General features: G+C 37.6%; 1 protein-coding gene across 1 annotated transcript in view; it reads left to right on the top strand.

Moving 5' to 3' along the window:
• Positions 1–508: 508 nt before the first annotated feature.
• Positions 509–25,717, top strand: part of LOC310642660 (ankyrin repeat domain-containing protein 26-like) — a gene marked incomplete at its 5' end in the record, with an annotated part of 80,978 nt that continues 55,769 nt past the window's right edge. The window contains 9 exons of the mRNA XM_083366546.1: positions 509–675; positions 7,009–7,252; positions 7,922–8,101; positions 9,664–9,755; positions 10,685–10,718; positions 14,463–14,604; positions 17,861–18,077; positions 18,957–19,140; positions 24,296–24,442. Coding sequence (XP_083222672.1) covers positions 509–675; positions 7,009–7,252; positions 7,922–8,101; positions 9,664–9,755; positions 10,685–10,718; positions 14,463–14,604; positions 17,861–18,077; positions 18,957–19,140; positions 24,296–24,442 — 1,407 coding nt within the window. The remainder of the gene's footprint in view (positions 676–7,008; positions 7,253–7,921; positions 8,102–9,663; positions 9,756–10,684; positions 10,719–14,462; positions 14,605–17,860; positions 18,078–18,956; positions 19,141–24,295; positions 24,443–25,717) is intronic.

Here is a 25,717-nt window from a genome sequence, read left to right as displayed (position 1 = left end):
ATCTATTTTAAATTCTCTTCACTAGTTTCACGGCCTAGTAGTTTCTTGCTGACTTTACAACTGCCATAATTACTTTCACCAAATTTCATCTGTTTTTCAGAGCTCCGCCGCTGCCAACTTTCCCGGAAAATGAAATTCCAGGAAGCAGAAATGACGGAAGACTGCGCCTGCGCCTTCTTAAGCAACATAGTCCCGCCAAGCAAATATGTTTGAGCACGCATGCGCAATGCCGCCCCGGGAAGCCGTTGCCTTGGCTACCGAGCTCCAGCTTGCCGTCTGCTCTTTCCATTGTCTGACGTCGTCGAATGCCCGCGACTGCTTGCGTGGGACGCCCCGTTTCAACCGCCGTCGCCCGGCTGGAGAGCGCGGCTGACTGGCTGCATCAGGCACGGCTGCTACTCCCCAGCGACCTCCCGAGCGCAGGAGGAGTGACTTGGTGGCGGCAACTGCCGCGACGCACGTCGTGAGTCCCAAGTCTTCCTCTCCTTCCACCTCCTTGATCAGCAGGATGCAGACCCTGAAGAAAATCCTGGGAGTGGGGAGGAAGAAGAAGAAGGAGCAAGAATCTCCGTCGCGAAGCTGCGTCGTGGCTTGTGCCTCCGCCCTAGGCGCTCTCCCAGTGAGGCCCGTCACGTGTCCAAAACATGTCCACGTGGAGGATTGTATGAATGTCAGGTAACCGGGAAGCGGGAAATTTATTCCCAGAGGCGGGGGTCTCTTCCTCAGAGTCTGGTGCTGAAGGTTGCTGTGGCATTGAGGTTTAAGTTCATGCTTTCCCTCAGCATTTCGTCACTGTGTGGAAAGGTGACTTTATGACCTCTTTGTTAGCCCGACTTGTATGCTTAAAAGAAACTCTTAAAGAACAAATACCATCCCATGGTTGGAAGCTTGCAATGTGTAAAATGCTGAAGTTTTTAGTTCTGGTATAATCCATACATGGGAATAGGCTCCTGGAAATAATTTAGTTTCTTTTCCCACTTATACCAGACACTGTAATTAGGACGCACTGTAGAGGTAGTCCTTGACTTACAACAGTTCATTTAGTGACCATTCAATTTATGTCAATGAAAAAAAATGACATGACCATTTTTCACACTTACAACTGTTGCAGCACCCCAATAATCACGTGATCAAAATTCAGATGCTTGGCAACTGACTCATATTTATGATGGTTGCAGTGTCCTGGGATCATTAGATCACCTTTTGAGACCTTCTGACAACCAAAATCAACGGGGAAACCAGGTTCACTTAACAACTGTTATTACCTGCAGTAATTCACTTAACTGTGGCAAGAAAGGTAGTAAAATGGGGCAAAACTCACTTAACAAATGTCTCGCTTAGCAACATAAATTTTGTCTTAGTTGTGGCCGTAAGTCGAGTACTACCTGTAACTAGAAGCATATTATGCCTAATACTGTACCTTCAAATGCCTATCTTATAATATATCTCTAATAGAATGTCATACTTCCTGTTAACTCTACTGTTAACTCTACTGTATCATTGAAGTATCATTTTTCATATATCACTTTTTTATATGTTGAACTCTGCAGCTAGTTCCTGTATAGGTATTCCTTGACTTATGATCACAATTGAGTCCAAAATTTCTGTTGCTATAAGTGAAACAATTGTTAAGTGAATTTTGCCCCATTTTACGATCTTTCTTGCCACATGTATTAAGTGAACCGCTGCAGTTGTTAAGTTAGTAACACAGTTGTTAAGTGAATCTGGCTTCCCACTGACTTTATCAGAAGGTTGCAGAAGCTGATCACATGACCCCTGGAGACTGTAACCATCATAAATTTATTTATTTATTATTTATTTATTTTAATCCCATTTATATCCCGCCCTTCTCCGAAGACTCAGGGAGATTTACAATTTAAGCACAAATCAATGTGTTTAGCAATAGCCTTCATTCTGTGTATATGCCTGCTTATTAGGGCTTTTGCCCCCCCCAAGCGGCATTATTACAAAGTCAGCTTATTGCCCCCAACAATCTGGGTCCTCATTTTACCTACCTCGGAAGGATGGAAGGCTGAGTCAACCTTGATCCTGGTGGGATGCGAACCTGCACTAATTGCAGGCAGCTGGTGTTACTTAAGGAGGCATTAGCCCACTGCTCCACCAAGGCTCTTAAATATAAGTCAGTTACCAAATGTCTGAATGTTGATCACCTGATCATGGTGATATTGCAATGGTTGTGTGACAGCTGTCATAAGTCACTTTAATGCTGTTGTATCTTTGAACTGTCACTAAATGAACTGTTGTAAATCAAGGACTACCTGTATTATGCAAATAATGTCACAGTGAAAGCTATATGGAGGAAAGACTGGCAATGCGGGTGCCTTAGTCTCCTGAAAACAGCTCAGTGTGTAAGCTTGGATAGGGAGCTTTGTAGATGTTTAAGTTTTAAAAGCATACCTTAATTAAAAGAATATTTGAATAAACCATTGCTATAATGGAAATTTTCTCTTTTCCTCTTTCTCTACCTATTACATTAATATCTATTACTCACTGGGAAGTAGTGTAATAAACTGTCATCATTTGTTAATTTTAATTAGATTGTATGATCAAAATATTTGTATTTGAAATCAAGCAAATGATATTCACTTCTGCTGTACTTTAGGCTTTATTCTTTCTTGCAAAGTATAATTTATTTCTTCAAGTGGGAAGAACTAATTAACCAAGTCTGCAATTTATATGTTGTAGAGCTTACCATGGGTATATTCCAGTTCATCATATGTTGAATGAATGAACCTTTATTGTCAAAGCACAACCATGTATACATTGAGATTAGCTGAGCCCCCCTTCGTGCTCCCACCCCCCAACTCACAGTGACAACAAACCTCCATCTTATTACACCATGTGAACTAATTGCACCACACACCGGCCTCGCAAGTCAATTCTGCATAAAGTTTATAAAAATTATTTCCCATTCAAAAGCCTAACAGCCCACGGATAAAAGCTGTTTTTCAGCCTGTTGGTGCGGCTGGCTATATTCCTATATGTCCTACCCGATGGTAGGAGAGTAAAGAGATACCAACCAGGGTGTGAGTCGTCCCTGAGAATTTTCCTCACTCTTCCAAGACAGCGAGCCCTGGCGATGTCATCCAGTGGTGTCGGGACAGCCCACAATGTCTTGTGCTGTGCTCACCACTCTCTGTAATATTTTCCTGTCCACGGCTGTCAGACCAGCATACCAAACCACAATACCACACGAGAGGACGCTCTCAATAGTAGACCGGTAAAAGAGGGTCATTAGCCGTTGTTCTACCCTGTTCTTCCGCAAGACCCTGAGAAAGTGAAGCCTCTGTTGGGCCTTTCTAGCCACCTGGGTTGTATTAACTTTCCAAGTCAGATCTTCGCAGAGGTAGACTCCCAGAAATTTAAAGGAGGAAACTCTCTCCACACAGTCCTCCCCGATGTAAAGTGGGGCAGGTTCCTCCTTTTTTTCTCCAAAAGTCTAGCACTATCTCTTTCGTCTTGCCCATGTTCAGGTGCAAGTTGTTGTTACTACACCATATGGATAGTTTTTGTACCTCCGCCCTGTATGCTGTCTCATCCCCACCTGTAATAAGACCCACCATGGTAGTATCATCTGCGAACTTGAATTATCGCAGTGGATGGATCAGATGATACACAGTGATATGTGTATAAAGAGTACAGGTAGGGGCTAAGCACGCAGACCTGTGGCGTGCTGGTGCAAAGCTTCAGTGGGGTGGACAAAACAGACCTGACCCTCACTGTTTGTAACCGATCCCTAAGAAAGTCTTGAATCCAATCGCAGATGGCGGGGGGAGAATTTCAAGTCAGTCAGCTTCTCGATGAGAATGCTCGGCAAAATGGTGTTGAAAGCCGAGCTATAATCAACAAAAAGCATCCTGACATAACTTCCAGGTTTCTCAAGATGACTTGCTACAGAGTGTAAAGCAGTAGCTATGGCATCGTCTGTTGACCTATTCCCCCTATAGGCAAATTGATGTTTATCAAAATCCAGTGGGAGGCATGTCCTGAGATGGAGAACCAATTTTTCGAAGCATTTCATGACTACAGACGTTAATGCAATAGGTCTGTAGTCGTTCAGGCACTCAACCGCAGTTTTCTTGGGGACTGGGACAATGATAGCTGCTTTCAAGCATGATGGTACACATGCCGTTTGCAAGGAGATGTTAAAAATCCTTGTCAGGACCCCTGCTAATTGGTCGGCACAATTCCTAACCACTATCCCCAGCACCCCATCTGGGCCTGCGGCTTTGCTGGGATTCACAGCCTTCAATACAGCTCTCACTTGGTGTTCACACAGGGTGAGTGGCTGAGAATCAGAAGGCCGGCTAGCAGAGGCTACGGGGTCTGGTCTTTTTACCTCATAGCGAGCAAAGAAGATATTCAGCTCCTCAGCCAACGAGGCATCGGTGTTAGCCATGGTCCTCGTACTGCCCTTGTAGTTGCTTAAGTGCTGCAGTCGCTGCCATACTTGCCTCGCATCGTTGTCTGCTAAGTGGTTCTCCATGTTGTGTTTATATTGTTGAAATGTTTTGAAATACTTTTTAAACATACAGTATCAAAATGTTCTTAAGAAAAAGAAGGGTGTACTCTATTGTTAGTTACTTATTGACTTAGTATGGCTTCTTTTATAATATGGTTTCTTTTAGAACACCTTTGCATTTTGCATGTGCTAATGGACATGAAGACATCGTTACTTTCTTGGTGGACAACAAATGCCAACTAGATATCTGTGATAAAGAGAAGAGATCTCCATTAATAAAGGTACGCATTTAAAATAGTGCAAATTTACTAGGAGTATAAAGCCAAATTTCTACAACATCTGTTCTAATCAAAACTATTAGTACAGGGGTGTCAAACTCAATTTCATTGAGGGCCGCATCAGCATTGCAGTTGCCCTTGGCAAGCCGGGTGGGTGTGGCCAGGGTGGGTGTGGCCTACTGGGTGGGCGTGGCCAGCTCTACATTCGCATCAAAGGTGACAATGGGGGCCTGGGCAGGAGTGGGACAGATCTGAGGGTCTCTGGCAGAAGGAGATGGGACCGGGGCAAGTGCCAAGGCATGGTCCACTGGAGGAGCCTCACTGTTCCTCTCAGGCCTCGGGGGAGGGTTGGACGGTGGCGTGGAGGTCAAATGCCCAGCCCAGCCGTCAAGCACCCATGGCACTAAGCCCAGTTCCACTTCCCCAAGGTGGCGGCCAGCTGCACCTACCTCCTCCTCAAGGCTGCTGCTGCTGTGCTTGCTCTCCTTAGCCAGGTTGCTCATGATGGGTATGAGGGCAAAGTTAAAAGGGAGGCCCACTCCCTCTCCATGTGAGGAGACCTGGCTTTGTATCCAAACCTTTCTTAGCAATAGGATTGGAGACCCCCCAGGATAGGCCAGGAGGAGGGGGCAAGGGGATGGTGAAAGGGCAGCAGAGAAGGACTAAGGCAGGACTTCCCTCAGACCCTCCCTCACCTTCCTTCCTTCCTTCCTTTGAGTGGTGGGAAAATATTTGAGATGAGGCAGGGAGAAAAACAGGCAAGAAACGCAGCTGGGGAAGTGTCATCCTTCATGAGGAATGAAGAAATGCACCACTGCCTGGAAGTGGCCAGCACATGGCCCTCCCCTACTTCACATATCCATCTTGGTGGGCTCTGGGGGAGGGGATGCCATGAGCAGCATGAGAGTCGATGTTACCTGCACAGTGCTGCCCAGCCCCCAGCCTGCCCGGTTTTGGCAGGCAGTGGGGCACTTTCCTGACAGTGCCGAGGGGCTGAGCTGGATGGCACGAATCTGAAGAGAAGCACAACGCTGCCCAGGCCCTAGCCTGCCCAAAGTAGGCACGGTCACATGTTGGCCACTTCCAGGCGATGGTGCATTTCTTCATTCCTCACAAAGGGTGATACCTCCCCAGCTTGCGCCCAGGGGGCAGTGCCGATGCGGCATGGGCAGGTCCCTCACTGTTTCCAGATGGCCTTGTGAAGCTAAGACTGAATGTATTTCAGCATAGATGACCACCACGAAATTGTACATTGGCTCCCAGCTGGCCTGAGCCAGGGCAAAGGCAGCAGGGGCCGTTCCCTCATTGTTTCCAGAATGGCTTCGCGGGCCACATGAAACCACTTCGCGGGCTGGATCCGCCCCCCGGGCCTTGTGTTTGACATGTCTGGGTTAGGCTGAAACCGGAAATAAGATCTGTCCCGTGTTTGGGACTTAAGCAAGTGCATTCTAAATACTTAACAAACATTTAACATATATATACATACACACACACACACACACACACACACACACACACACAGTCATGGCCGAAATTGTTGGTACCCCAGAACTTTTTCCAGAAAATCAAGTATTTCTCACAAAAAAGCATTGCACGAACACATGTTTTGCTATACACAGGTTTATTCCCTTTGTGTGTATTGGAACACAACAAAAAAGGGAGGAAAGAAAGCAAATTGGACATAATGTCAAACAAAACTCCAAAAATGGGCTGGAGAAAATTACTGGCACCCTTAACTTAATATTTGGTTGCACACCCTTTGGAAAAAATAACTGAAATCAGTCGCTTCCTATAACCATCAATAAGCTTCTTACACCTCTCACCAAGAATTTTGGACCACTCTTCCTTTGCAAACTGCTCCAGGTCTCTCTTATTGGAAGGGCGCCTTTTCCCAACAGCAATTTTAAGATCTCTCCACAGGTGTTCAATGGGATTCAGATCTGGACTCATTGCTGGCCACTTCAGAACTCTCCAGTGCTTTCTTGCCGTCCATTTCTGGGTGCTTTTTGACGTATGTTTGGGGTCATTGTCCTGCTGGAAGACCCAAGATCTCGGACGCAAACCCAGCTTTCTGACACTGGGCTCTACAGTGCAACCCAAAATCCTTTGATAATCCTCAGATTTCATGATGCCTTGCACACATTCAAGGCACCCAGTACCAGAGGCAGCAAAACAACCCCAAAACATCATTGAACCTATAGATGCTAATCAACCAATTGCCTCCAACAACTTACTTAAACATATTAGTGTAACAAGAAATCCAAGTGAAGAAACTGAATACCATTTTAATAACAGTATCAATAGTTGTAAAGGTACTGATATTGAAATCGGAAATAAAGTGACGAATCATAAACAAGTATGTCCTCAAGTATCCAAAAAACGTCTGGATGAAGAATTAGAAGGTGATGTTGCAAGATTTAAAAATCAGGTAGGAATACTGCATTCAGCTTTCCTCGCTTTGGAGAAAGAAAAGACCCAACTGCAAAAAGAGGTAGAGAAGTGCCTGCTGCTTTTCATTCTTTCATCTTTCTTGCATTTCAGCCATTCTGTTCATTTCAGCTCTCCAGCACTATATAAAAAAGCCTTTATGTGTTGGCTTCACATAACAACGCTAATGTGAATGTGGGAAGAAATTACACCTTTTTCATGCATTTTCTTTTTATTTTAAGAACATTCAGAAATTGAAGTATAATACTGTCATAACAAAGACTCAAATAGCTCAGTTTACATAGGTGCAACTTCATTAACGAACTGCACCACTTTAATACTAATTATAAATTTGATCCAAAATGTGAAACCGGCTTTTGAACAGGTTCTTAATTGATCTTTCCATTTCTTATCATACTTGCCTAACACTCTGTGTGAAATATTACTATCTTTGATTTAGTTTCTGTAGTACAATATTGTTGATCACTTTTTAAAATAATTTCTGTATATAATCAAATGTGTGTTTCTAATGCATTTTGCCTATCAGTTATATGATTTTTCCACTATTTCTGATTAGACCATACTAATTATTATTAATTTGCAATCAGTGTTGAGTATTTTCTTTTCTAGAGCTGTTCTGAAATCATAAGCAGAAATCTATAATAGAGCAAATAATTTTTATTGATATTTTTATTGCTGTTCTTAAATCAATATTGCAACATCACCGTTTTAGATTGAAGAGGAAAAAATAAAAAAAGAATTGGAATCCAAAGGAAAAAAAAATGCTAATGCTGAAAAGCTGCCTGTGAATAATGATGAGAAAATAGAACAAAAGCATTCAATAAGTGAAATCCAGTATATTGCAGCAGAAAGTATTTTCCCAGCAGATAAAAAGGAAGTAATTTGTCTAGGGTGAGTATTGTAATAACATTAAGTTGATTCTCTTATGTGAACTGACTTGAGTAATTTTTATGCACTGTTGCAACGTATTAACTTCCTTTGAAACTTTGTTGCGTTGTTTTCAGCTACTTAAGACAGACAATATTACAAATATAAGCAAAGCATAGATAGTTATCTTAACACAGACTGTTAGTTTAACTGGATGGTCATTGTTTAAAATCATTGTTTTCTCAAGTATTGTTATTACACTAAGTTGCCTTAAAAGTTCTACGATCAGGAAATAAGTTCACTTAAAATATTGTCCCAAGCCGTTCCTCTGGTGTCGTGACTAAAATTGAGATCTTTTGCTTCCAAAGTTTTTCATCCATCATTAAATTATAGTTTTTCTTCCAATTTTTAAGTAACAATTAGAATAAAGGTGAAGTCAATTTCAAGACAGGCTTGATTCCTGTCACTATTTCCACACAATTTTCTTTGCAGTATTATCAATGTAGTTTATCACTGATACTTTATAGGATTTTTTCTTTAACTTGATATAGTCATCCAAGCATTAATTAGGGCAGCGGTCCCCAACCCCTGGTCCATGGAGCGGTACCAGGCCGCAGGATTCCAGAAACCAGGCCGCGTAAACAAGCAAAGCCCCATCCACAAGATGCAGGCAGCACACAAAACCACGCCCCTTCTGGTTGACGGAAAAACCTCTCTCCACGGAACCGGTCCCTGCTGCCCAAAATGTTGGGGGCCTCTGAACTAGGGTCTATTCTGCTTAGCTTCTGAAGTCAGTCAGGATCAATCAGATGCAATATTTTATATTTTTAAAATAAATATAAACAACTAAAGTAACCAAAATGAAAGCATCGTGCATCAAAATATTTACCTTTTGTGTGATTGAAAATATTTTTACTGATAAGCTACTAATGGGAGCTACTAATGCTATCAGAATAGCTAAAACTGATTAAGTACAGATAGTCCTCGACTTATGACGACAGTTGAGCTGAACATTTCTACTGCTAAGTGATACAGTTGTTAAGTGAGCTTTGCCCCATTTTATGACCTTTCTTGCCACAGTTGTTAAGTGAATCACTGAAGTTGTTAAGTTAGTAACATGGTTGTTAAGTGAATTGGCTTCCCCATTGACTTTGCTTGTCAAGATTGCGAAAAGTAATCACGTGACCCTGAGACACTGTAACTGTCATAAATAGAAATGGTCATCAATCACTTTTTTCAGTGGCTCTATAACAGTCACTAAACGAACTGTTGTAAATTGAGGACTACCTCTATTGGAGATCAGATTAGGAGCTTGTGAAGGGTGACAGGATTCCATCCTGTTTCTTTTATAGACTTGTCAGAAACTTCTTTATACATTCTCCTTTTCCCCAACTATGAAAAGCACTCATTTTGCTTGTTAGCATAATCACAGTTAGTTCAAATTCACACTGGTGGTGTCTGCTTGAGATATTTTCAACACGAAGGGCCTAAGACTTGAAAGTGTAATTGTATGCAGTAGCTGTTCTGGCTTTTCCTCTCCTTGGTAGTGAAAGCTCTCTTGTGACAGAAATCTTCCACTCTTTATAGAAAGTGATGAGAGTGATGATGACCATAGATTCCAATTTTAGTATTTGGGACACGTTATTAAGGATGCAGAGAACAAAATTGCCTGAACAAGTGTGATCAATAACACCATTTGACTCAGAGAGCAGTCTATTATAATGGTTAAAGTGCTAGCCTAAAAACCAGGAGACTGTGAGTTCCATGCCTCCTTTAGGCATGAAAGTCAGTTTGGTGACTGTGGGCCAGTTATTCTTTCTCAGTTTAATCCACTTCACAGGGTTGCTGTTATGGGGAAAATAGTAGGCAGGAATATTAGGTATGCTTGCTGCCTTGAGTATTAAATGTATATACGGTAAATGGGGTAAAAATCTAATAATGAAATAATAATTGTTATCTGCCCTTTAGGACTCTTAACTTGATTTTATATATGGTATTCATGTATTGATACAGAAGTATTTCAGTTTAGACACAAGTGAGGACCAAAATTCCTTTGATTCAATGAGAAGCATTGTGATAGATGCTTTGGGGCTTCATTTCAGATTTTCCCCAGATGCATACACCTATATGTTATTACACTGATACAATTAACACTTTATTCAGAAAGGTATGGGTATCTTTTTTTAGAATAAAGGTAAAATTCTGTCTCATTTGGAATTAGGCCTGTGATACTTCCAAAACATATTAAAATTATATAAGAATGCACGCTTGAGGTGCATCCTCAGTGCCCCTGTATAGTAGCTATGCTCCCAAACTTACAAATCAACTTTTTGAACCTAAAGGAAGCCTACACATCATCATAAGCTGCAAAGAATTTCAAAAAGATGAAACTGACCAAACTGTTTCTTAAAGGAATCATGCTGGAAGTCTGCTTGATAGTGGGAAGACCCATAGAAATTCATAGATCTCTAGGCTGCACTTCTGCTGCCCTGTTAAGCTCATTAGATTCAGAATGGATGGTCTAGGTAGGATTAGCAGACCTACATTTTCAGATTTTCAGGATAAAAATACATTAAAATCTTAATATAGTTTTTATACTTATTTTCAGATATCCAGCCAAATCTGTGAGTGGAAAAAATAAGGTAGGATAAAACAAGCTTGCAAAATGTTGCCATCAACTAAACTCATATTTTTAAAGCTTTTAAGTGAAAAGCATAGTAGGTCAATTTAGATTTGATTTTTAGCAATGCTTTGGTAAGACAGATAAATCGTGAGTTCTCAGTATTCTCATCAACTACTTCCCAAAACTATGGAATGTATAGTTTGATTAACTACAAAATGAAGATCAGTAAGATGTTGTATCTCCACTGTCACAAGTACTAAAAAGTCTACAAATAGACTTTTGAATAAATTTTCACTAGTTTTTTTAAATAAGCCAACTTTATCCCTCTAAACTCTCCACCACAATCTCTGCCTCATTCCTAATATTTATTGGTAAATATCTGTAACAGAGATTGTCAGACTGATTCACAAAACCAAGGTGCAATATAATTAATACCAGAATTGATTTAAAAAATGATATTATACAATTATAGTACAGAAGTGAACAGAATTAAGGAATACAGTTGCAGCTTAAATATTATTTTTAAAAAAAGAGTTCTTTCTCTTCCCTGATCAATCTGAGTGATATTGTCTCCATCACCTTGTCTTCAGATAAAAATAGGTACCCCCAGAACATGTAATATTCATATATGTCTCCTCCTTTAAATTTAGGTATCATCATCAATATCATCTATTGATTTCTTGTAATAGTGATACCAAAATTGCTAGCTGTGTTCCAGGATTGAGTGTAGCATATTTTCTTTGCTATATTCCTAAGCCTTGGACAGAATTCTTTTGAGCATTGTATGCAATCTTATTGTGCTTATATATCATTGAATGTAAGCAGTTAATAAAGAATGAAGAAGCATAAAATTTTGAGGGAAGAAATGAAAGATTTTAAGACTTCCGGGTGGCAAGGCTTCGTTGATGGCGGCCATTCCGGCCGTCAGCCCCGTCGTTTTCCGTTGGAGCTGCTAAAACAGCAACGATCAGCTGTTTGGCAGCTCGGAAACCCTCTCCTCGGGAGAAGAGGGGGGGTGAGCACTCAGGCAGGGGTAGAGCTCTCCTAGACCACCAGAGTTTGAACTCTGGTGGTTGAAGGGTGAGCCCCCCCGAAACTTGAAAAAGCTCCGGACTTCGGGACTCCTCTGCTCTGAGGCTTTGGAGCGGAGCAGGACGTAGCAACCATCCCTGCGATCAATGATTAATTTTGGATTACTTGGCTGCAGGCAGAGCTGTGCAGGAGAACATTGAAATAGCAAGTATTGGAACTTTAACTCTTTTTATTATGAGAGAAAAGTTGCAAGCGGTGTGGAAAGTGAAAGTGCGCAGCAGAAATTAACGGGGCATTAAAATGGCTTCTAAACAAACTAAAGTTCCTAGAAGTGCTGGTGCATCACCAGTTCAGCATACTTCATTACATGTTTTGATGCCTCCTCCTGTGGCACCTGCACCCTCACCAGCATTAACAATTAAAGATTTACAAGATGCTTTGCAAGATGCTTTAAAAACACAATCCCAACAAATAACTGAACTTATTGAAGAGAAGAACACTGAAATAAGAGCAGACATCTTGGCTTGCATTTCAAGGGCTTGCTGTTTGTATTGAGCGTTTGGATGAGCGCGTGGAAGAGCTCAGTCAAAACAATGTGAGATTAGATGCTAAAATGTTGGATGCTGAAAATATGATGGAAAAGATTGATGATGATGTAGTTATGATACAATATAGGGATATGGAGTTTGCTGTGAGAATCAGGGGCTTGAGAGAAGATCCTAAGGAAGATTTGAAAGAATTATTGGCACAAGCCCTTGAACCGGGTATGGAGCGTCCAGCAGAAATTTAACACAAGGGAGATTATTAAATCTCGAGGGTTATGATTTTTTATTTGGTTGGCATGCATATTTATTGTATGACAAGGTGGATAATGTTTTTAAAATACATATATTAAGGTATGCTCTGTTGCGGGTATGGAAAAAATATAGACATAAGTTAAATTATAAAATACCAATTTGGGCAATACCTAAACATGCAATAGAAAATATAAATGTTGGATTTAATCATAATGTGATTACATATAAAGAAATTTTAAGGATAGAAAGGAATGTATGGCAATTAAAGCCATATAATATTTTAAAAGAAGAAAAGATTGTACAAACTTGGTTTCAGTATGGGTAGTTACAAGCAAGATGGAAAGAAGACCAGAAAGTTGGTATTTCGATAACTGATGGAAATTTAGTAAAACAAAGTAGAGATCAAGGGCAAGCACATATAAGAAGGATATATAATGCATTGATAGAAATTGATTCAGAAACGGAACTTGTTAAAGATTGTATGATAAAGTGGGCCCAGAATTTTCAGGAGGTTATAACAATGGATACTTGGGAAAAGATTTGGGTCAGAAACGTAAAATTTACACAGGCTCAAAATTTAAGAGAGAATTTTTATAAAATGTTTTATACACTTAGACCCCCCAAAATTAGCAAGTATGTATCCGAACTGTCAGCCTAAATGTTGGAGGTGTGGTTGTGAGGATGCAACGTATTATCATATATGGTGGACCTGTAAAAAAGTTAAAGCTTTTTGGATTAAAATTTGGTGGAACATGCAGAAGATATTTAAGAAAAAGATAAGGTTTTCTCCACAGTTGTTTTTGTTGGGTATTATTACAGATTATACTGTTATAGATACTAAATTGATGTTGAATCTAATTACGGCAGCAAGACTTTTAGTAGCGCAATATTGGAAGAAGGAACTGCTTACTATAGAAGAGTGGACTTTGAAAGTTTCAAACTTGGCGGAAATGGCAAAGATTTCAGCATATTTGAAAGAACAATCGCAACAGAGATATATTGTGGAATGGACAAGATGGATTGAATATATTCAGAACAAATATGGGACTAAAAAGTTTCATTTAGCATTTGAATAAGTATTAGTTTTATATGATGTTTATCAGTTATTATTTATTACTGGTTTGTAATTTAGTTATGTTTAAGGAGAGTTAAAGTGGGACAGAACTTAATATGTTTTTTTATTAGTTAGGTAGCATATTTTAGTTTAAGTTTGTATTAGTTAATACCCTGTATTCAGCTCTGGGAAGTCGGGGGGGGAGGGTTAGGGAGGGTAAGGGAGAGGGTTGGGGGGAGGGGGTTTATATTTCCTAAATTGTATTTTAAAACTTTTCAATAAAAAAGAAGAAGAAAGATTTTAAAAAGCAGGAATAATTGTTTATTTCCCTACATGTTGCTGCTAACAGGTTTAAATTAAAAGTTGGAATCAGGGAGCAAGCTATAGAATTAGAGAACATATTTTGACAATAATTATGTAGAAATAAAGAACATTGAGGCTTTAACAGAAATTGGTTCCTTGGGGAAGCTCTGCAACTGACAAGGCAGATTCATCAAACACAATTTAGAATGCAAAACAATATAGCTTAAATATGGAAGCTTCCACAGAAAGCAATACAGTCGCTTTGTATACTTCAGTATAAATGATTTGAATAATAATAATTTACAGTTAAAAGTATAGTCCTTTATGCAGAGAGATATTGATGGGTTTGTGTCTCCTGGTTATAATATAGGGGTAGTTATGACTGTTAATATTACGTGGATTTATTAGAAATCCTATTTTGTTAGCTATCTGAAAATCATGATTTGATGTGGCATCTAATTAAGCCAATTACCATTTGTAAAATTTTCCTAGTAGTATTAAAAGTTAATAAAAGAGAAATGAAGGACATTTTGATTTAGAATATAATTATGTTTAATTCTACTTGTTTCATTTATAGCTTTATAGAACATTGAGTATTACTAATGATCTGGATGACTTAACTCCATCTTCAGAGTCAACTGCAGAGGATATTGAGTCACTTTCTTCCATTTCCAAGAAAGCTATAGTGCTGATAGAAGAACTTAGTTTAGATTGTAAAGGTGAGCAAATTTGTTATTGTCAAGCATAAATGTTTTCTTATGAATACAAAATAGATAAGTGTTTCTTGGATAGCTGCTTTTTATCAAGATTTATCAAGGTTTTTGTCTCACCTTCCAGATATATAATGAAAAAGAGTCAACTAATCAAATAAAAATCCCAGCATTCTCAGCCAGTATGACTATTGGCTGTACTGGTTGAAAATAATAGGTGTTGTAGAGTCTATTTTAGAATTTGAAAGTTCATTTAGACTACCGTTGCACTGAGTATTAGCATTTTCAGAAACAAAAATAAATATTTTTCAACTATCAAAATAAAAACAAGAAAGTCCAGTTGCCTCTTGAAAAAGCACCTTTGGGACAAGTATGATTTGGATGACTGAGAATCTCCATATCAAAGAGGATATTGGAAATAATAGTAGGTTTTCCTTTTCTTTTAAAAGCAGCAGGGGAGTTATTTGGTTTACAGGTATATCTTCTAGTCACATAATTTATCTACTACCATCTATGTCAATAGTGATTCCCCTTTTTAAAAGATTTAAAGAACTAGTTAAAAAAACTCTTGAATTTATCTTCATCAGTTTTAGCAGATTAATTAAAACCAAAAGCAAGAACTTATCTGTAGTATCCAAAGTCATTAAATAATAAAGTATTAAAATGCTAAGAACAGATGCCTTATTGAAATATTATTTGATATTTGGTAGTTGAATTTACAATTCCCATACATACTTCTCTAAAATTGAATAATCTTTAATCTCTTCATGCCAGCTTTTAAAAGTTACCACATTTTGTGTTTTTCCACATTAGTTAATAGTAAAGGTAAAGGTTCCCCCGCACATGTGTGCTAGTTGTTTCCAACTCTAGGGGCCAGTGCTCATCTCCGTTTCAAAGCCGAAGAGCCAGCGCTTGTCGAAGGACGTCTCCGTGGTCATGTGGCCAGCATGACTAGACGCCAAAGGCGCATGGAACGCTGTTACCTTCCCACAGTAGTGGTCCCTATTTTTCTACTTGCATTTTTACGTGCTTTCGAACTGCTAGGTTGGCAGAAGCTGGGACGAGTAACAGGTGCTCACTCTGTTACGCGGCACTCGGGATTTGACCCGCCAAACTGCCAACCTTCTGATCGACAAGCTCAGCGTCCTAACCCACTGAGCCACTGCGTCCCTTACATTAGTTAATAAGAGGTCATTAATAATTCTGATTTAGGACATGAGTTGAGCAGGCTTTGATTTAGTGTGAGCTGAAGATTGATGTTTTCAAACACTGCAGTCAATTTTAGAGGTACGTATGTGTTCACACATGCTCACAAAAGATAACATAGCTATACTTTAAGAATGTTTTTAACAAATTAATGGATAACATGACTGGGATTATGTTGTAATTTGCAAACTAATTCCCAATAGCAATTAATATAGCAGACAATAAGGCAAAGCATTAGGGAACTGATTATTTTTTAAGTCTGTATTAAAAATATAATCAGGGCTGCTGTCCTAATTAGTGGGACGTCCAGAAGGCATTAATATGAGAACAAACATTCTGGAATTCCCTGACAAGATATACTTCCACAAAATGCCAGATTTGCCTCAAAATTACATGGTCCAAAAGAAGTTTGGCTTTGTCTGAAGCAAAACAATTTGTATTAAGATCACAATTTTGTAAAGCCTCAACTGGCACAAATAAAATGTTGTGTATCTTACCCTTTCTCTAGTTGGTGGCTGACGAGAGGTTTTACAGAAACTGTTATTCTGTATAATATTCCTTACCCCTAATCTCAGTCCTGCTGGAGGAAAGACAGCACCATCAGTAGTACATCTGAAAAATGAATCCCTTTGAAATGGAGGAAGTAGGGTTTGTGTTAGGTATTCTGGCAGTGTCAGTTCTCTGCATTACTACTAGCACTTCACCTGGAAGAATATTGTTATATTATCTGACAAGGTCACAAATACAGTGATCCAGTTGCCAATTTGCCCCAGTTTGCCAGCTTGCTAATGAGTTTTGGAGAAAATCTTTTGCTGTTACTGGCTTTTTCCTTCCTTTGTAGATAAATATAAGGATTATGTTGTGATATAATTACAATCATTACATTACTGCAATGTAATATAAGTAATTTAACTTAAAGAACAAAGTCAGCTAATATACTCTGCTTGAGTTTCAAAAATTATTAATATGGATAGATATTTGTGTGTGTGTTTCATTAAGTTGTAATACAAAACATATATTAAAAAAGTGAAACCACATTGTTTCCTCAGTTATACTTTATTGATTACAAATACTTACACATTCAAATGCTTACACAAGAAGGAAAATGGCCCAAAGAAGATAAGCAACTCTGGAAGTTAGAATATGGAGCTTGTTTTCATCCTAGGCTATCTGGTTGGCCCAGCCCTTTTACTAATTTTGAGAATGGTGACCTAACAGATTTTCTGGAATTGACCATGCTATGACTTTTTTGGATAGCTTTTCTATGCCCTTGGGTTCCAAGGAATTCCTGAAACAGGATTTGGATACCCTTTGCTATTGTAAAAAGATGGCTTTCTCAACTTTGTGATCCTCCAGAATAACTGAAGAAGTCTCAGTTTGACTATTTACCGAGATAGAGAGACCAGGAGAGTAGTGGAGGTGGAAAAAGAGAAGCCTTAACAACAAGGAATGAGGGGGATGCTTCCTATGTTTCATGCATGTGTCTCTTCAGTGAAATTGAGAATGAGTATATGATGATTTCTGAGGAAGGTCTATATTATGCTTCTGCTGTCGTTGGGACAGCAGAAGTGACCAAGCAAGTATAATGTTTCTACTATGGTCTATAAGGGGTGATAAAGTTGGTGTTTTGCTTGCTTTTTTCTGGCTGTGAGGTGACCCTATTATCAATGCCTGATCATCTCCCTGTCAGCCATAAGTTACTTCCTTCTTGCCTTCTGCAGGAGTTGGAGCTCTTCAAACCTTTTGTTCTTCATGTCCCATTCATTTCAACCCCCAACATTTGTGAAACTCCACCTCAAAATTTGCTCATGATTCCCCCCCAGCGATCATAATCCACATTTTAGTATGTTTATCCTAAAGCTAAGTAAACTTGTTCATGTATTTTTAAAAAGTAATTGGATCCTGCTTCTTTCTTTGTGATTGAGCCATTGATTATTTCTTAGCTGCAATTAAGGAAAACATCTGAGTATTTTTGCAGAGGATAGTGTGTGTCATTCTTTTTAATCAAATATCATTTTGGATGAACAATGTTAACACGTGTTTTTTTTTCTCAAAACAGATTCTGTAAGTCTCTTGAAAGTTCAGAATATATTTCATGGATATGAACGACTAATTGAACATGAGAAGGGACGTTATACCCAATTGCTTGAAAAAGTAAAAAAGAAAAAAGAAAAACAGAGAAATGAATGGCAAAAAAATCTGGAGGACTTGAGAGAGATGAAATCTATATTGGATCATCAAAAAGTACAATATGAAAGTGAAATCACCAATCTGAAGTAAGAACTTTTAAATAAACAGTTGATTTTGGTATAATTTCCCAAAACTTGAATCATTTATTTTTTATTATTTATTAAGCTTGTTTGCTGCCCAACTCGCCACAAGGTGGCTCTTAATTTCTGTTTGGTTGTTAAACCATGCAATATTGTCTGGAATAAAAAGAAAGTTCAAAATTTTAATGAGAAATGTATCCATTGGAAATTAAATGACAGATTAAAATATTTGATTCTCAATATTTAAATTATTTTTTAATAATCAGACTTTGAAGTTTTTTCAAGTGTTACATATTTTATATGTATAACTAGTATATTAGACTTCTTATAGCCTGAGAAAAAAGCTCTTGTAAATAAGCCCAGAATTCTTCCTTTTTCAGGAAAACCTAACAGTGCATGGTTAACAAGCAGATCAACACATCTATACCCCCCCAAAATTAGGGGTAAATTGGATGCTAAACTATACATAGCCAGATGTCAAGACTGTTGTAACATAATTTCCCTTCAATAAATATGGTTAAAGAAACTTGGCTTTTAGCTGCTAAACCCAGCAATTTCAGTTGTATAAAGAACTGAAGACTAGAAGTCTTCAATATAACTGTTGTCTTCAATTTCTAAAACTTCAGTTTGTCATATTTTCACTTCACTACTTTGGCCAAATTGTACAATCTCTAATTTTACATTCATGATGTGCTCTCTGTGTGTGTCTGTCTGTCTGTCTCTCTGTGTGTGTGTGTGTGTGCGCGTGCGCAAACTTGTTAATTCAGTGTAGATTCTGGAGCCAGAGCAAATAAGCAATGCTAGTTCCATTTTACACATACGTTTCTTTGCTTTTCATGTATTTATTGAACAAATCTATTTTAAATGCTTACTCATGTATTCCAGATTTTGTCTGAAACAAGAGGAAGAAACAAGAAAGGGTGCTGTAATGCTACATGAGAAAAATCAAGAGCAGTTAAGGAAGAAAGATGAGCAGTACTGTACTCAGATGGAAGAAAAACAACAGCTTGAATTGATGCTGAGAAACAAAGAAATGGAGTTAAAAACACTAACAAACCACCTGAAACAGGTCTGATTAAATCAAAATATTTTTTGAATTATTAAAATAAACATGTTCAAGTTTTCTAATAACTAACATTGTAAAATAAATATTAATACACCTTTTAAAGCTTCTAGAAAAGCATGCTTCCCAGAAAGACCAGGGCTGTCCTTTATAGAAGAATAGTGCCTATCTGGTAAATCCTTTGCTCATCAGCAAAAAAACCCAAGCAGTATAAGTGTTAGCAAGTAATAGAACGAATGTAAACTGGCAATGCCTGAGAACATTTAATATCCTCTCTAAGGTAGCAGCACTTTTATCGCTACCCTGTTAATAGAAAGGGAGCAAAAAAAAAAAGAGGGGGGATGATGAAGACGGTGAAATTTTGTGAAAGTCCTTAAGTAGTTTACACTTGAAATACTGCTTGGTACTCTCATCAATCGACAGAAATACGTTTTGTAGTTAAGAGTTTTGCACGTTTTTCTTTCTTTCTAATATAAATTGACTTATACAGGTAGCTCTCATTTAATGACCTCTTCTTTAGCGACCATTTAAATTTGCAGTAGCATTGAGTGGTGGTTATGACCAGTCCTCAGAGTTGCAGTTGTTGCAGCATCTCCACAATGATGTGATAATCATCAAGACATTCACCACCTGTTTTACAATTATGATGTAACCTAGGTTTTCAGCTTTTCCTGTTGGCTTCTCCCAAGCAAAGTCATTGGGGAAGTCAGCAAGAAATCCTTGCTTAATGACCCATTTAACAGCAGCAGCCAGGATTGGTGGAACTTCTGTCACTAAGAGGCATGGTCATGTAATGTCATATTTATGACTGCATTGCTCAGCAATGGCAATTCTGGTCCCAATTGCCATTGTTAAACAAAAACTACTCTAATGTGATTTTCAAAAAGGTCCCCTTTATTTTAGTATTTTATACTTGAATAAATATTATTGTTGAAATTTTAGAAAAATCAGTTAAATATAAAAATATACACATACAAAAACACAATTTAGGATAAGCTTTTTTTAAATTGCAGGTAGCAGTAACTTCTATCTTCTATGATGAACTGCCTTTTTTATTTTGAAAGACATTTTTCTATTAATCTCTGTACTTTGTGACAGCTCTCAGACATTCTGTCCCATGATAATTTTTGCTAATAGCTGCTTTTTATCTATATCTTTCTTTTTCTCATAAAGTTTAACAGTGGCCCAGCAATCTGCTGGCCAACCAGTTGCACAAGGAAGCCCTGTAATCTCCCATCTGTTGACTTCAGAGGTAGTTAGACTGCTGTCAAGGGTAATAACCATCGATCACCATGGCTTCCATGAATTGGTCCAGCCTGTTTTTTGAAGCAAGTCAGTCTGGTAGCTGGCACCTATCATATGGCTGCAAATTACTAAGTTTAATTCTCTGTTGTGTAAAAATAGTATTTTCTTTTATTTGTCCTGATCTTTTCAGGTTCATTGGATAACCTCTGTTTCTAGTACTTTGGGAAGCGGAAATTAGCTTCTCCTTGTCCGCTTTATTCCACATTATGTATCATTTTAAACAATTCAATCGCATCTCTTCTCCTTTGTCTACTTTGTAGACTAAAAAGTCCCATTACAGCCTTTCCGCGTAGGAAAGCTATTGTACTTGTGATCATCTTAGTTCCCCTTATTTGAACCTTTTCTTGTCCACTATTATCTGTTTTGAGGTGCAGCAGCCAGAACTGCACGCAGTATTCCAGCTAAGATTGCATAATTGATTTACATAAGAATGTTATATTGGCATCTCTCTTTCAGTGTCATTTCTTATTCACAGCATGGTGTGGCCTTTTTTACAAGAGATATACTTGTGTCAACAACTATAATGAAATGTTTACAATTACTTCAGGATCTCTTTTCTTTATCATTCGTGTTGAATGATAACTGCTAATTGGCGGCTCAGTCCCCAGTTTCCTGATGTGCAGATAATTGTTTGAAACTTTTTACAGCCCATTATTGTTTTTATCATTCTAAACAATTTAATGTAATCAGCAAATTTTGCTGTTCCACTAGTCACATCCATTTCCAGATTATTTATAAGTATGTTAAATATTTTAAAAAGCACCAGTCCTGTGACAGAACCCTGGGAAGTGCTGTTAGTTATATCCATCCATTGTGAGAAATGTCCATTTACTCCTATTATTATTTCCTATTCTTTACCCAGTTGTTATCCAAAGAAGATTGTCCTTTATATTCCATGCCTGTTAAGCTTGCTGAGAAAACTTTGATGACAGATTTTATCAAAGGTTTTTTTAAATAATAAACTAAATAATATTGCTGTCTCACTCTTATCGATATGTGTATTAACATCTTTAAAAAAAACTTTAGAAGATAAAACCTTTCCTTAGTGATCCTTGAGCAAAGCCTGTGTCAACAGTGCTTGCTAATTTTATCTTTAATAGTAGCTTCCACTAACAGAACAGATGTTAAGATGACAGGCTTATGATTTCCTGAATGAGCCATTCTTAAAAAAATGGAGTTATGTTGGCCACCTTCCAGTTCTCAAGGAGCAAAGGCTAAGTATAGAGATAGGTTGCAAATTTTAGTTAGAAGGTCTACAGTCTCAGTATTAAGGTCCTTAATAATTCTTGGGTGAATGCCATCAAGGTCAGGTGATGTCAGGTGTTCAATTTGTCAGTAAGGCTTAGAATAGAATAAATAAAAGCACACAATCGAGCATCCTGGATGGATACATCAGGTATATGGCAGAATGTTCCCAGAACAAAAGTGAACCTTTTGTTGAAAGTTTTCTTAGCACCTTGGGACAACCAGTGCAGAGATTTAATCAGCCAAAGCATATGAATAGTAAAGAAAATATTCCTCTTTTTATCCCAGCTGCTCTATGATACCCGTTCTATAATAATACTATATTCTCATTGAAACTCTTATTCTGGAAGATATTCTGTTTGATAGATCCAATATGACCTAGTTAGGGACTTACACCATGTATAACTTACTATCATGATATAACCATGATAGTAAGATAAGAGGCTTTTGTGGTTTGCCTAGTATGTGGCAAAAATATAATACTGTTGAGAATTACAAGTTTTATTTAAGAGACACATTAGAAGAGCTAAAAGGACAAATTAAGCCAGAATGGGATTATGGGACTTATTATCACCCCATACCCATTCTGTCATATTTTGAAATATGATATAATTATCAATTGCCTATTGAATTCATTAATCTGTCTTTAAAAGCAACTACATCTTGAAATTCCTAAGGTGAGTTCCTCCCTTGAGTTGGGTTCCTGATGAGGGGGCTGATTGGGTTGGGTGAATGAGAAGGAAACTGGGTGAGAGTGGTAGTGGTGGTGGGTCCCTGTTGGTGTTACTCCGCATGTGTTTGTGTATGTGTGTGAACATTTGTAAGGTGAGTGGGGGAGATGGTTACTGGGTACCCTGATGGCTCTCAGAACTAATAGACCCGAAGTGCCTCACTGTTCCTGGCTTCTCCCTGGGAAGGATGTCATTGACTGCTATGCGAGGTACTGGACTTTGGGAACTGGGGCACTGGGTAGGCCACAATATTAGGGTGGTGACCAGGTACAAGGAAAATTATGTGGAAAAAATAACATTCATAGAACTGAATTGCATACTTCTGAGTTTGTTACAAATTAGTACTCACCCATTATATAAAAATTTTGATCTGCTACTTAACCACATTTCTTTGACCAATCAGATATCCAGTAGCTGAAAATTAAGTAGGTAGTTCATTTTAATTCTTTTTTTTTCTTTTTAGAAAAATTAGAATTGAAAATTAAACATTTTTAATTTGAAAATACAGATCTTATGCATTTTGCCTATAATCAAGAAAAAGCTTTGAGAGCAAAAAGAAAATAGACTTAAAAGAATTTTAGTGACCTCATAATTACATAGAGACATTATGTTGTTTATGGTGTCAGCTGAAGTAAGGAGATTGGATATGCCAATATTTATTAAAGTATTGTTCTAATGTTTTCGCTCAAACAATAGCAGGGGCATAATCTGCACAAATTCAAATTTAATATTTTTTTTGTCAGTTTCTTCTTTTGATAATTGAGGAAGCAGCAAATTTGAGGATCTTTTGCTAAATATCCTGTCTGTTAAAGAGAGCAATAACTGCCTTAATAGGGTGGCATTATGAATATGCAGGAGGCTCAAAAATCATATGGTCAACCCCAAATCAAATTACTAAAAATGATGAATTGTTCAGATTATATATAGAAATATCATAATTGTGGAGGTATGGAAGATGAGGTAAACTACCAAGGATATCCTGATTTTTATATAACAAAAAATTCTGATCAGCCTAATCAGGAATTGATCTCTTCATTCTCCAGCCCTTCTTTGGGAAGCTCTAATACTTATAATCCTTTGGTCAGAAGAAACATACCTACTAGTTATCAGGGAAGCTTGCTTCCTAGCTTTTCCTTTTCTTTTCCTCCTGTGAAAGAAAATAATTTAAAGAAGATTAATTTCCCACCAAGTACAACAGATGTAGGTTTTACTAAAACCCCTCAAGAATGACTAAGCCTTGTGAATGCTGTTCGACAAATGGTAAGCTTGTTCTAAAAGCAGTATATGATGTTTTTATATTTATTCAGTAGAATAAATACATTCTGAAAAGAATCTCACAAGCTTGTGTTTTTTCTTCTAAATGCTACATAAATTGAAACATATTTCAGAAAATGTAATAGTCCTTATCAGTTACTCAATTACTTAGTTTTACCCAAATTTTTAGCATGAATAAATATTTTCTCAATTACTTCGATGGTTAAGAAAACTGTCTGTTCATAAGGAACATGTATAAAGCAGCACCAGGTCTAAAGAGAAATCCATATTTTCTTAAGCTGCAGATAATGACTAACATTTTGCAAAATGACTGTTTATTAACAGTTTCTAATATTCTTAGTAATTATTCTACATATGTTTAACTATTAGTGTTAGGGATCTTTTTATTTAGTTGCTCAATTGTCAGTATCTACTGTATATTACATATATTGTATTCTCTGATTTAATACAACTTCAATTCCTTATATTTGTGACTGTATACACAGGCACAATATGTCAGATCAGCATAAGCTGTGAATTTAATTAAATGGTTTCTAGTCCATGAAAATATATACCATAACAAACTGGCCAGTTTGTTAGTTTACTATAAGACTGACATTTTATAGGTTGAGGAAGAACGTAATGAAACACAGAGACAACTTTGTCAAGAACAAAATGCCAGAGCCATACAAGAAGATATTTTAAATACTCATTTCTGGAGGCAGAAGGAATTGGAAGAAGAATCAAAAAAAGTAGCAACCAAACACTCAGAGGTATCCACTTTGCCAAATATTTTAAATATATAGAACTGCATATCAAATGTTTTCAGTTTCAGTGACTACAAATCAAAATTCTGATCATTATCTGTAAAGTTCGGTGTGTGGTTTAGCTGCTAGGTATTGCATAGGATGGAATTAATTCTCTGTCAGTTTCAACCCATCCTGTTTGTATGTCCAGGGAACAGATGCTAAGGGTTGTCATTCTATGTGAGGGGAAGAGGTTGGAGGCCTTCAAAGTGCCTGTTCCATACTCTGGAGCATCTTACTGCTTGAAGTATGTGATCCTTCCAATTTATTGACTTTTATGAAGGCCCATAATTTTTTCACCACAAAATGTATGGACCCTAAGAGAGATAGGACTGCATTATTGATAGCTTCTATTAATTGATAATTATTTAGGGATTTTACCCTTATATTTATATATTTGCATGCAAGTATGGATCAGGGAAAATGGTAAATTATCTTCAATATCTTAAGTAAGAAGGACATAATTTGATAAATCAGTAATTAAATCTTAAATTATTGTGTATATTTAAAACCTGTGATTCAGGAAGAATCAGCATTAGTGACTAGTGTTTCAAATTAATTATTTTTTTAGACATAAAATCTTCCTTTAGCTTTTTTGATGATGATGTAATTTAGAAAACAATATTTTTAAGAAAAATATTTTTCAATTATTTAAGAGAGTAGCTATTCCTTTTTTGGCCTCATTAGATAGAAGAGATGGTTGAATTTGTTTAATCTTGGAACACAAACTGAGTCAAATTTGATGAATCTTTGCATGGGAGATTCTCAGGGAATATTAACAATAGAGTAGATTAGTAAATTGTAAAACATCTTAGTAAACAAAAGTGGCAAACATTTTTTCACATTACTGCAAAGATAACTCATGGATGACACCATGAATTTACTAGGAATTCAGTGGCCCAAAGGAGACTTTTTCTTATCTTACAGTTCATTTTAGTCATTTTCTAATTAAAAAAATATTCATTGTAGTCCTCGACTATTGACTATTGAAACAGGAATTTGGACCTAAAAGCCGCTTGGATTTTCAGCACTGAATTGAAAGGTTTCTGAAACCTCTCCGTTCTGGAGCTTAAAATCCTCCATGACTGAAAATCCTGCTTGTATTTTGGCATGGAGGATTTTCAGCCCTTAAGCAGAGAAGCAAGTCTCTTTCAGTTAGGACTGAAAATCCTTCATGCCAAAATCCAAGCAGGATTTTCAGCCATAAAGTGGAGAGATTTTGGAAGCCTCTTTGCTCTGTGG

The sequence above is a fragment of the Vipera ursinii genome, assembly GCF_947247035.1.
Source record: "Vipera ursinii genome assembly, chromosome: 6".
Taxonomy (NCBI): domain Eukaryota; kingdom Metazoa; phylum Chordata; class Lepidosauria; order Squamata; family Viperidae; genus Vipera; species Vipera ursinii.
The sequence above is the reverse complement of the archived record's forward strand: the minus strand, read 5'-3'. Positions and strand labels throughout refer to the sequence as shown.